The 12695-nt window shown below is 38.0% G+C and overlaps 1 protein-coding gene across 2 annotated transcripts in view; it reads left to right on the top strand.

Annotated features, from left to right (window-relative positions):
- SYNPR (synaptoporin) overlaps positions 1-10378 on the top strand; it is a 239903-nt gene extending 229525 nt beyond the window's left edge. For both annotated transcript variants that reach the window (XM_088473456.1, XM_088473457.1), the window contains one exon: positions 8351-10378. In XM_088473456.1, coding sequence (XP_088329582.1) covers positions 8351-8656 — 306 coding nt within the window. In that variant the 3' untranslated portion in view covers positions 8657-10378. The remainder of the gene's footprint in view (positions 1-8350) is intronic.
- Positions 10379-12695: the final 2317 nt, after the last annotated feature.

The raw sequence follows: 12695 nt of genomic DNA, 5'->3' as shown, positions 1-12695 counted from the left end.
TTTAAAGGTCTGGCGACAATAGCATCCATCCAAATACTGCCTGCACGGTGGTATCACAAGGTTCTACTGTTGTATTGCACAAGAAAAATGATTGAGTCACATTTTCCCACAGGATAGAACTGAATAGAATGCAGTGTGTGAATAGATGGTACTTTCCCAAGACTATAATGACATTTATTGCTGTAACTACTGTATTGTGCTACTTTATATTTAGCAAGGAACCTTCCACAAGTTGATATAAATCTAAAAGAACACACAATAGAACTTTACAATACACACATTTTGAGGCAGCTCTAACAATTCAGGGAAAGCCCTTCCCCACAGTTGGAGAGTGCGGTTGGTTTAGACACAATAAATCTGACCGTGTCAAGGTTACCTAATTACGATTCCCTCAGAACACATAAGACTTGAAACTTAATCTAGAAATAATTTGAGATTACATTTTCATGTGACACTCAATGATTTGAATATAAATGCCACTGCTGTGACAGATACCAGGAAGATGAATAATATATGAGGAAGGTACTCTCATCTTCATTTATCACCAAATTCAATTTGAACTTGAAAGGTGACACTGCACACCGTCTTCACAGGGTGCCACAAAGCTGGTAAACGCTTTATTAAATTGGGCGTTATCTTGCAGAGATTAAACATTTTCATGCAATGGGGGGGGGGGGGAATTAATGCTAACACCACGTTTATTTAATAAAGGCAGGGTCATTAGAGTGAATTTGCTGTACACTGCACTGGAGACTTTGCTTTACAAAAGGACACAAAGTTTCTTGTTCTACTCATTCTTATGGTGCATACACACGATCAGATTTTTTCTTCAGATATGGACGATAACGATTTAAAAATCGTTCAGTCGTTCATATCTGAAGGAAAATCGTTCATATCTGACATGCCTGAACGATGGACGATCAACGATGCGCGTTCCCGTTTGTCAGATAACGATATCTGACATCTGATGGGTTTGCAGTCAGACTTGGACGATTCCATTCATTTTAATGCAGTCAAAAATCGTTCAATCGTTCAAATCGTTCAAAACTTTGGTCAAATCGTCCAAATCGTTCAAATCGTTTAATCGTTCAGTCGTTCATCTGACAAGTCTGACAAATCTGACCGTGTGTACGCTCCATTATATGTATCTACCAGTATAAAGATTTATGTATTTATTTTGTTCATCTGAATAAAGCTGGTTGTACACAGTTCATCGTGTCACAGGGCACAAGCGATGAGCACAGGTTCTGTTTGTAATGTACTGAGCAATCGGATCTATCTGACTGGCACTGTGGTTGGCAGATATATTGCCAGACACAGGCAGATAGTGGTACTTAAAAATATATATACAACAATCAGGCACTATTAAATATTATAAATGTAGTTGTGTGTATATAAAATATATTAGAGAGCTGCTACCCAGCAAATAGCTCTAATATTACTATTTAACAATAAACAGATAGTATTTGAGGTGGATCCCAAAGGATAGTCACCTCAGGGTGCGCTCATATAGACATCAGGATCAGTATAATACATTAATACGTTTTATTAAAAACATTAAAAAACATATAAGAAATAATGCAGTAAAACCGCTCAAAAGTGTAACAATTATCTCATATCATTTGCAATTCTTATCATTAATATCATATGTGAGTAATCAGCCATTCCACTCATACCAGTGGATTCATTATTCTCCTTCCAGTATTGCGTTTATCTAGATCAAGCAAAAAAAAAAGGTCTCTAGTCCCAGTCAGGGCTAAGAGCTCCTGACTATGTAAGGATTAAGAAGCCTCCGTGCAAATTTAAACTTTAAACAGTTCCACTCCAGTGGTGAGTATAATCTCCAACCAACACTATCTGCAGCCCTGCAGCCAGCCGAAGGGAAGAGTCTGCGGCAGCTATTTCAAAAGACAGTGATGATGTAAAAAGCTGTCTCGGTATAATTACCCAGCTCTCCTTACACTGCTGATTGTAGGAGCAATGCCGATCCAATTGTAATGTAGAAGCCTTACTAATATTTATTGTTTGAGGTTTTCTTCCTTTATATAGGGTACTATCTTGTATCCTATAATACTCTATACAAAACCTCTAACCCATTAATAGAACAAAAACAGAATACATTCCTATAATACTTTATACAAATCCTCTAACCCATTGATTGATCGAAAACGGGATACATTCAAATATATTAGATCACATACCATTCTCCCTTTATACAAAAGTTTAACCTCGTAACTAGCACAAGAAATTATACAATGTCCATTAATTAGAAAAGACTCCCATGATTTAAATACTGTTCATTTCTAAATTTTCATTTAAACCTCCTGGTGTTAGAGTCCCCAATGCAAAAATCTAAAAGGCTTCCCTCCTTGATAACTGTCTATATCTGTCCCCTCCTCTCTTTGTAGGTGGAATTTGTTCGATGCCTTATATAGATAGAGTATTAATATCTCCCCCATGTTCTTGCACAACATGGCGAGACACACTATGAAGTGTGCTTTTCTTAAGGACATTTCTTCTATGTTCTAAAAACCTTACGTTCATTGTTCTAATAGTACGTCCAACGTATTGTTTTCCGCACACACATGAGATTAGATATATCAATTGTCAATCTATTTATGTGATATATCTATCTATAGTGAATTTCACATTCGATGACATAGAACCAAATTCATTACCTATTTGTATTACAAAGTTACAGGTAATGCATGAAGTTTTCCCACAGCCATTTGGTTGTGCTGATAACAAACCTCTTGTGGTTTGTTTTTATATCTAACAAAGAAACTCGGGGATAGGTAATTCTTTACATTTTTAGCCTTCCTGAAAACTAATACTGGATCCTCACTAAAATGTGGTGCTAAAATTTTGTCCATTTTTAATTGAGAATAATTTTTCTTCGCGATATTTTTTATTTGGTTGGAACAACCATTAAAGTTAGAGATAAAGGACAGATTAAATTGAGAGTCCAGTCCTTCTTTTTTATATTTCACTTTCTTGGATAAGATCTCGGATCTATCGGTGGATTCTACTGTTCTAAACTTCATATAATAGATCATCCGGATAACCTTGTTCCTGTAGGGCTCTAGTTAAATCTTTAGCTTGTTCACAAAAGTCGCTTTGATCTGTGCAGTTACATTTGATCCTTAGATATTGTCCCCTAGGGATATTACTTCTCCATTTTAGATGACGGCAACTAGAATAATTTGGGTAACTATTACAATCTACTTCCTTTTTAAAGGTCTAAGTGCAAATGCAGTTGTCCCTGATCGAGAGGGCAATGTCCAAAAAATTGATATGTGTGGGGTGAATTGTATGTGTAAATGTAAGACCATATGTGTTAGAATTGAGATTAGAAACAAATGAAGAAGCTAAATCTAAACCCCCATCCCAAATAATAAACAAATCATCTATGAATCTGCCATAGAGCACCAAGTTCCCCCTGAATGGACCCCCCACACGTACTCCTCCTCCAGGAGTCCCATGTAGAGGTTTGCAAAACTCAGGGCAAACTTGGTGTCCATGGCAGTGCCAAGTGTTTGAAGAAAAACATTTTATAAAAAACTCTCCTCAGATCCAATTAAGAGCTACTTAGATGAACTTAAGACACTCTTGAATGGGGCCCTAACCGAGGGGGCTATCTCCAAAGATGAATTATACTTTATTTTTTCTCTGTATCTGATTATTCCTACCTACTATCACCTCCCCAAAATACTGAAACCACTCACGTCATCTCTTGGTTGTCCTATTATTTCAGGTGTAGGGTCCCTCACAACTAATTTATCATAATTTTGTAGATCTTTTTTACAGACACACGTCACCTCCCTCAGGTCCTATATCAGAGATACTGCCCACAACTAGTGGGTGGTGTGGAGTGGCGAGCTGGATATGTACTAATGACCTGCAATGTGGAGTCATTGTACACAACATTCCACATGAGGGTGGAGTGGGAGCCATCCGTCACTTCATGAATCTTGATTTGGACTTGGGGAATAGATGATGTGAGTTTATTCTGGATTCTATTACATTTATTTTGACACAACTATTTTTCTTTTGAATCACAGTTTTATCTTCAAACACTTGGCACTGCCATGGACACCAAGTTTGCCCTGAGTTTTGCAAACCTCTACATGGGACTCCTGGAGGAGGAGTACGTGTGGGGGGTCCATTTAAGGGGAACTTGGTGCTCTATGGCAGATTCATAGATGATTTGTTTATTATTTGGGATGGGGGTTTAGATTTAGTTTCTTCATTTGTTTCTAATCTCAATTATAACACATATGGTCTTACATTTACACATACAATTCACCCCACACATATCAATTTTTTGGACATTGCCCTCTCGATCAGGGACAACTGCATTTGCACTTAGACCTTTAAAAAGGAAGTAGATTGTAATAGTTACCCAAATTATTCTAGTTGCCGTCATCTAAAATGGAGAAGTAATATCCCTAGGGGACAATATCTAAGGATCAAATGTAACTGCACAGATCAAAGCGACTTTTGTGAACAAGCTAAAGATTTAACTAGAGCCCTACAGGAACAAGGTTATCCAGATGATCTATTATATGAAGCTTTTAGAACAGTAGAATCCACCGATAGATCCGAGATCTTATCCAAGAAAGTGAAAAATAAAAAAGAAGGACTGGACTCTCAATTTAATCTGTCATTTATCTCTAACTTTAATGGTTGTTCCAACCAAATAAAAAATATCGCGAAGAAAAATTATTCTCAATTAAAAATGGACAAAATTTTAGCACCACATTTGAGTGAGGATCCAGTATTAATTTTCAGGAAGGCTAAAAATGTAAAGAATTACCTATCCCCGAGTTTCTTTGTTAGATATAAAAACAAACCACAAGAGGTTGGTTATCAGCACAACCAAATGGCTGTGGGAAAACTTCATGCATTACCTGTAACTTTGTAATACAAATAGGTAATGAATTTGGTTCTATGTCATCGAATGTGAAATTCACTATAGATAGATATATCACATAAATAGATCGACAATTGATATATCTAATCTCATGTGTGTGCGGAAAACAATACGTTGGACGTACTATTAGAACAATGAACGTAGGTTTTTAGAACATAGAAGAAATGTCCTTAAGAAAAGCACACTCCATAGTGTGTCTCGCCATGTTGTGCAAGAACATGGGGGAGATATTAATACTCTATCTATACAATGCATCAAACAAATTCCACCTACAAAGAGAGGAGGGGACAGATATAGACAGTTAACAAGGAAGGATGCCTTTTGGATTTTTGCACTGGGGACTCTAACACCAGGCGGTTTAAACGAAAATTTTGAAATGAACAGTATATAAATTATGGGAGTCTTTTCTAATTAATGGATATTGTATGATTTCTTGTGCTAGTTACGGGGTTAATCTTTTGTATAAAGGTAGAATGCTATGTGATCTAATATATTTTAATGTATCCTGTTTTCGATCAATCAATGGGTTAGAGGTTTTGTATAAAGTATTATAGGAATGTATTCTGATTTTGTCCTATTAATGGGTTAGAGGTTTTGTACAGGTTGAGTCTCCCATATCCAAATATTCCGAAATACGGAATACGGAATTTTTTTGGCTTGACTGAGATAATGAAACCTTTGATTTTTGATGGTTCAATGTACACAAACTTTGTCTAAGGCACAAATTATTAAAAATATTGTATAAAATTACATTCAGGCTGTGTGTATAGGGTGTATATGGAACATAACTGAATTCTATGTATGTGTACACACACTTTGTTTGAGCTACAAAATTATTTAAAATATTGTATAAAATGACCTGCAGGCTGTGTGTATAAGGTGTATATATAACATAAATGCATTCTGTGTGTATATTTGGGTCCCATTCCCAAGATATTTCGTTATGATATGCAAATATTCCAAAATACGAAATACCCCTGGTCCCAGGCATTTTGGATATCGGAGACTCAACCTGTATAGAGTATTATAGGATACAAGATAGTACCCTATATAAAGGAAAAAAGCCTCAAACAATAAATATTACTTTTGAACTCAACAAGATAAAGAATTAATTAGGACAATCAATTCATCTGAACCTGTAAAGGAAATAAACAGCAAAAATGTAAAATACAAAATGGGTAGTCTGCCTTTCTGGGATTTGAACCCAGGACACTCACACACTGTGCGGAGCATTAGTTTTCTGAGCCACAGAGCTCTTTCAGAATTATGTTGTTTTTAGATAAATGTGGATTGTAAGGAATTTATTATAGAGTGACTCATCTCTGTCTTCAGGAATAAAGTAAATACATATTAAATTATATAGTAACCCTTATTAAAAGTGGTGTATATCATGTACTGAATTTATTATTGTTTGATTAGTTCTCTATTTTAAACTTTTTGAATTATATATGAAGTGTTAAAATACAATATGATAAGTGACCCCAGGATACATCTGTTCTAAATCTCTAATCAGCAATTCTATTAGCCTAAGATAAATGAGGTGGGGTATTTAAGATACCCAAAGTAGAGACCAGATTACACTGCCCTCTTGAGGAAACCGTCATGTGATGGAGAACACGCCAGAGACCTGTTACTTGAATTATCCAGATCGCAACTTTGTTTATTGCTGCACGCTACATTCCCCGCAATGAGAATGACCATCCGCTGTGTGAGGTGAGACCATAAAAGGAACATCCGTCTGCTACCTGGATATACACAGACAGAGCATTCCAAGTCCGTGGAATAGTAAGGCTTCTACATTACAATTGGACCGGCATTGCTCCTACAATCAGCAGTGTAAGGAGAGCTGGGTAATTATACCGAGACTGAGCTTTTTACATCATCACTGTCTTTTGAAATAGCTGCCGCAGACTCTTCCTTTCGGCTGGCTGCAGAGAGTGTTGGTTGGAGATTATACTCACCACTGGAGTGGAACTGTTTAAAGTTGAAATTTGCACAGAGGCTTCTTAATCCTTACATAGTCAGGAGCTGTTTAACCCTAACTGGGACTAGAGACCTTTTTTTTTTTTTTGCTTGATCTGGATAAACGCAATACTGGAAGGATAATAATCCACTTGTATGAGTGGAATTGCTGATTACTCACATATGATATTAATGATAAGAATTGCAAATGATATGAGAAAATTGTTACACTTTTGAGCGGTTTTACTGCATTATTTCTTATATGTTTTTTAATGTTTTTAATAAAAACTATTAATGTATTATACTGATCCTGATTTCTATTTTGAGTGCACCCTGAGGTGAATATCCTTTGCGATCCACCTCATCCACCAATATCCTTACCCTTGAGACTCATCTTAAGGTGATTTCCAGATGGTAACGATGCCCATCCATCTTATCCAAAATGTACTCTGGTGTGTCGGCCTGTTGCTGGAGATGTGGGGCGGATTTGGGAACCCCCCTCCACATATGGTGGTCCTGCCCTGTTCTTAAGGTGTTTTGGGATGAGGTGGTTTCGGTGAAACATGAAATATTGGGTTCAGATGTTCCAGATGGACCAGAATTTTGTCTCTTAAACTTACATAAATCACCGTTATCTGTGTACAAAAAAAAAAATCGCAATTGAAGTACCTTAATAGTTCTGCTAAGGCTGTAATACCGATGCGCTGGAGATCTACCTCACCCCCAGCCCTTGTGGACTGATTTAAATGAATTGAATTGTATAGGTCCATGGATGACATTATTATGTAATCGCCCTATAAATTTCATATCTACTCCACAATTTGATTTAGCTGGTTGGAATTCAGAATCAGATAAGTATAAATCCCTGACACGTGTAACTTAAGTCCTATCTCTCTGCTAAGATACTAGGATTCAGTCTCCTATGTGCTATATTCCGGTATTAACTACCCTGCTCCCTCCTACCCTCTCTACCTCAACTTTTCCTTTCTCTCTGTCAACTATTTTTGTTTGTTTTTTCTCTACTTTCTTTTATGTTTTTCTTTCTTTGGAATACTGATATTTTCTATCATAGTGTATTATGTTTTTTGTACTTTCTATTCTATACTTATACTATGGTGTACTGCTGTTTGATATTTTCTGGTATACTGAAAATTTTCTAATAAGAATGAACTTGCAAAAAAAAAGTAATAAGTGCAACTACAGCAATTTAAAAAAATAAATCTGCAGAGAAATAATGAATTATAAGTATGAAAATTTACTTAAATTATAAAAATAATAAAAAATACTGTATGAAACAATCTGTGTAAGTGCAATCTGTAATACAGCCAAACTGTTTACTTTAAGGGGTTGAATACTTTTGCAAGCCATTGTATATATGCACTCCTTGTGCATAATTATAATTGTTACTTTGTCAATACTATTTTAAGTCATCACTTTTGTACTTTTTACATCTAGGTCTTTGGTTTCCTGAACTTTATTCTGTGGGCTGGAAACATCTGGTTTGTCTTCAAGGAGACGGGTTGGCACGCTTCTGGGCAACGCTATCCCCAAGAACCAATAGAAAAACAGTCTGGCAGCCAGTCTTTAAGCCAAGGCGGATACAATCAAGATTCCTATGGACCAAGTCCCCCATATAACCAACAACAGGGAGGGTTTGTACAGCAACCCAACTTTGGGCAACCAGGCGGACTTGGCCAGCAAAACTATAACCAGGCTCGGTATAACCAAACTGGCCCGACATCTTTTGCCAATCAGATTTAATATGAATAAGCAAAAACATGTTCCACCTTATTGGCCACAAACATCTTGACAAGATATACTATTAGTAGGAATGACCCAGAATATGTATAATTGAGAGCGTCTAGAGGTGAGACGAATGCAGCTGGTGGATTGTGCTGTTCAGACGCATTTAGGAACTGGTGAAGAGCTATAGTATACAAAATTACTGTGTTTTGTGTGTATAATTGTAAGTGCATTTTGTAAGCCTAGATGTTTTACTACGTGACAAAAACACACATTTCATTGTGCTAACAATAGTATTACTTCCCACAAGCCCTGCATGCTCCTTCTCTCTGACAGATGTCCCTTTCTTGTTTTATATACAATTTTGGGCATGATCCTATACTACGGTTTGTAACTTCATGCAACATGACAGTGACATGAGATAAAAGCTTTGCTGTAGCCATATATACTATAACATTTTGAAAACGTAAGAAAAAAATAATATATTGTCGTTTTGTTTATATCAGTGATTTAAACTTGCAGTGTGCTCCCCCCCCCGACCTACATAGAAAATACTATTAATGGAATTATGACATATGTAGAGACCTCCATCCTCCCTAGTCTTGTAATTATCATTTTATGCATGTGAAACCATCAGCAAATATCTCAGCTTTGTTCTAAGATATTTTGTTTTGTATTATGACATTTTAGGAACAAATGTGACGTCTTGTACTGTTACCAATATATCAGTAGCTCGTACGGACCTATTTGTCTCACAGTGTACAGTAATAGGCTGTGAGAGTGTGTTGGAACTGGGGACCAAGTTTCTGTGGTAAATGTTTACAATCTTAAATATAATTTTATAGGAAACATCGGTTAACACATGCTGTCGGACTCTCAGCAGAGTAGATCACCCTCCGGTATAGCGATTCACTTTCATCTGAAGTGGGCGGGGCCAGTCCTTGATGACTTGGGGCGAGATGGATCAAAGCTTCTAAAAAGGGGACAAGTGAAGAGGATACCTATAGCAACCAATCATCTTTGCAAGTACATTCTATAAAAATGACAGCTAGTAGTTGATTGGTTGGTTCTCCACCTAGGCCTCTCTAGTTGATTTGATACATCTCCGCCGTGATTCGCTGTGGCGTCATTGTCACACCCGCCCTGCACTTTCACTTGGACCGTGGGAGGGAGGTCAGTCAGCAGACGACTATGGGTTATTACTGAAATATTATCTCAAGTGTAACACTGTGCTAAATGAACATTAGGTGTATTTTATACTGTAGCTGATGCAATACATTGTTGTGGCTGTTTCTCAGAATAGGATGCTGTTGTGTCTGATCTACAATAATTCATATAATAATAATAAAATCCCAGTCATGCTGGGAAATTCCTGCCAACTCTGTGTGGAGAATATCTACGCGTTCAAAGGGGCTCCGGCGTGTTTTCATGACAATACAGGTTTTATTCCTGCCAGCTGGTAGGAATCCTGTATGTGGGGTTTATGATATTTTTAAATACCCATAACTATATTTATGAATTTAAGGAGGTAAGAATACATATAATCAACTCATTTTTAAGACTTTCAGAGGGCATAGTGTTTATTATATTTGCTGTAATCTACTACCTAGTGCACTGATTTATTGTACTTTCGGCTGTATTTTTGGCAGAATACAAGCACAAATGCTGTACTTCTTAATATACACATATTATGTAAACAATTTATGGATCTAAGTGGACAATCTATATTGTAATTGCATTTGACCCAAATAAAGTTGTTGCATAAAATGTACATAGTCTTTATTGAGTTCATTGCAAGAAATATATTTGAAAACTGTATTTCTACATTGAAGAACAGGTAAGCGATATATAAATGGAGAGTTCAGATGTTATCACGTCAAGGGCACTCATTGCAGACACTCACATTGCTGGCAGTCATTTTGTGGTCTGAACCAATCTTCAGGAGAAAGCACTTGGCTTATGTAATCATTGCAGTCACTCACATTGCTGGCAGACATTTTGTGGTCTGAACCAATCTGCAGGAGAAAGCACTCGACAAGGCACTCATTGCAGACACTCACATTGCTGGCAGCCATTTTGTGGTCTGAATCAATCTTCAGGAGACAGCACTCGGCAAGGCACTCACATTGCTAGCAGCCATTTTGTAGTCTGAACCAATCTTCAGGAGACAGAACTCGGCAAGACACTCATTGCAGACACTCACATTGCTGGCAGCCATTTTGTGCTCTGAACCAATCTTCAGGAGAAAACACTCAGCAGGGCACTCATTGCAGGCACTCACATTGCTGGCAGCCATTTTGTAGTCTGAACCAATCTTCAGGGGAAAGCACTCGGCAATCCACTATGATTTCAGACAGCTCAGAAATTACACAAAATTGCTCAAAGTTATTGGGTTCCTATCTCCTCGATTCTTCTTTAACACAAGTTACACCTTATGGGCTGAAGCATTGATCCCGTGAACAAGTTATAGGTTTTCAATTTACTATTTACTCTAGGTGAAAGTATATCTTGCATTCTCTGTATAATATTTACCTAGGTCACAACACTGGGCCTCTCTACATTCAGTTTATCTCATGCCTGTGATGTCGCTGGCACCTTGTAAATGGATGTTATATTGGGCCTGATTCAGATGGAGACGGAGGTGCAGTAGCGGCTGACACCCCCCCCAATATGCTTAACGACACACCCGCCAACAAAGGCCACACACCCCGGTTGCCGCCCATGAACCCCTATCAAAACTGTATGGCTCTCCATGCATTTCCGCTATGCATCCTCTGGCAGCCAGGTTGGCACAGTAGGGGCGTGGCATGACATATGGTGCGTTATGGGGGCATAGCGCAGCACAGGAGGCAATGTGAGGAGCATGGAGGAGCGATTGCGTCAACATGGCCACCCCCGCTATACAATGCAGAGATTACCGTCATTGTCCAGTGGGGGGCGTGGCTATGATAACATGATTCAGAGTGAATTGCGTCATTTGCCGCCCAGACCGCCCACTTCACCCAGTAAGTAGGCAGCGGGTGGTGGGCAGCTCCAGGAGACTTGCCCACGTTTCCGGGGAGCCGGAAGCCCCACGCGATTTTCGGGAACTTCCCGGCCCTTGTGGGAGAGTATGCAAGTATGTTCTAAATCCATCTGCTTTTGAGTCAGGCCCATTATAATGAATATTGATTCAGTCAAATGAGTGTCTTCCATCAGTAAGTATATGCGATGGGAGCACGTTCAGTATTAGGAATACATTTTTTGCAGGGACATCAATGAAGCAGAAACATGATATGCAGTTACGAGCTCTGGGAAATGTATCAATCCTTCGAGACATAAACTGAAGTTGCCCATAGCAACCAATCACCTTCTAATTGTCATTTATCTAGAATAGTCTATAAGATATATATTTTTTTGTATTCTTATGATATTATTGCACTGCGATGTTATTGAGCAGCTCCCGTCTCCCGGTCACTGAGGAGGGGCCGTTAATACAGGGAGAGTCTCTGGGGGCAGCCCGGCATCGCCAGGAGTGCTGGGCATGCCCCCAGAGTGATGAAAATGGGAGTGACAAGATACGGCTTATATTTTGGGAATGTTGTATATTCCTTCATACAATGCCCATAGCACTAGGGAAGGGTGGGTAGCAAAGATGAAGACAGATTTAAAGATAAATAAATGAAAAACATTTTGGTACATATGGCTAGCACAATCCCTATTGCTTCAGTATATTATTGTATGTAATATGCCCATAGCTTTATTCTCCTATTACGCAGTTCTGTTTAAATTGCTGGTGTTTAAAGCACAGTAGTGTAATAATAAAGGTAATTTTCCATGATATTAAGTCAAGAGACCATTATTGATGGTCATAGTTTAAACTACAGTTTCCCAAACGCCACCATTACAGTCCAGGTTTTAAGGTTTTCCATGCTTTAATCCAGATAGTTAAATCAAATTGACTGAGATACTGTACTAATTAAGTCACCTGTGCTCAAAATGGATGTCCTTAAAACCTGGACTGTAATGGCGGAGTTTGGGAAACTGGCTTAGACTAAAATATCTACATTGTGAAAAC

This window comes from Taudactylus pleione, unplaced genomic scaffold, assembly GCF_031769625.1.
Source record: "Taudactylus pleione unplaced genomic scaffold, aTauple2 ptg000135l, whole genome shotgun sequence".
NCBI classification, from domain to species: Eukaryota; Metazoa; Chordata; class Amphibia; order Anura; family Myobatrachidae; genus Taudactylus; species Taudactylus pleione.
The sequence above is the reverse complement of the archived record's forward strand: the minus strand, read 5'-3'. Positions and strand labels throughout refer to the sequence as shown.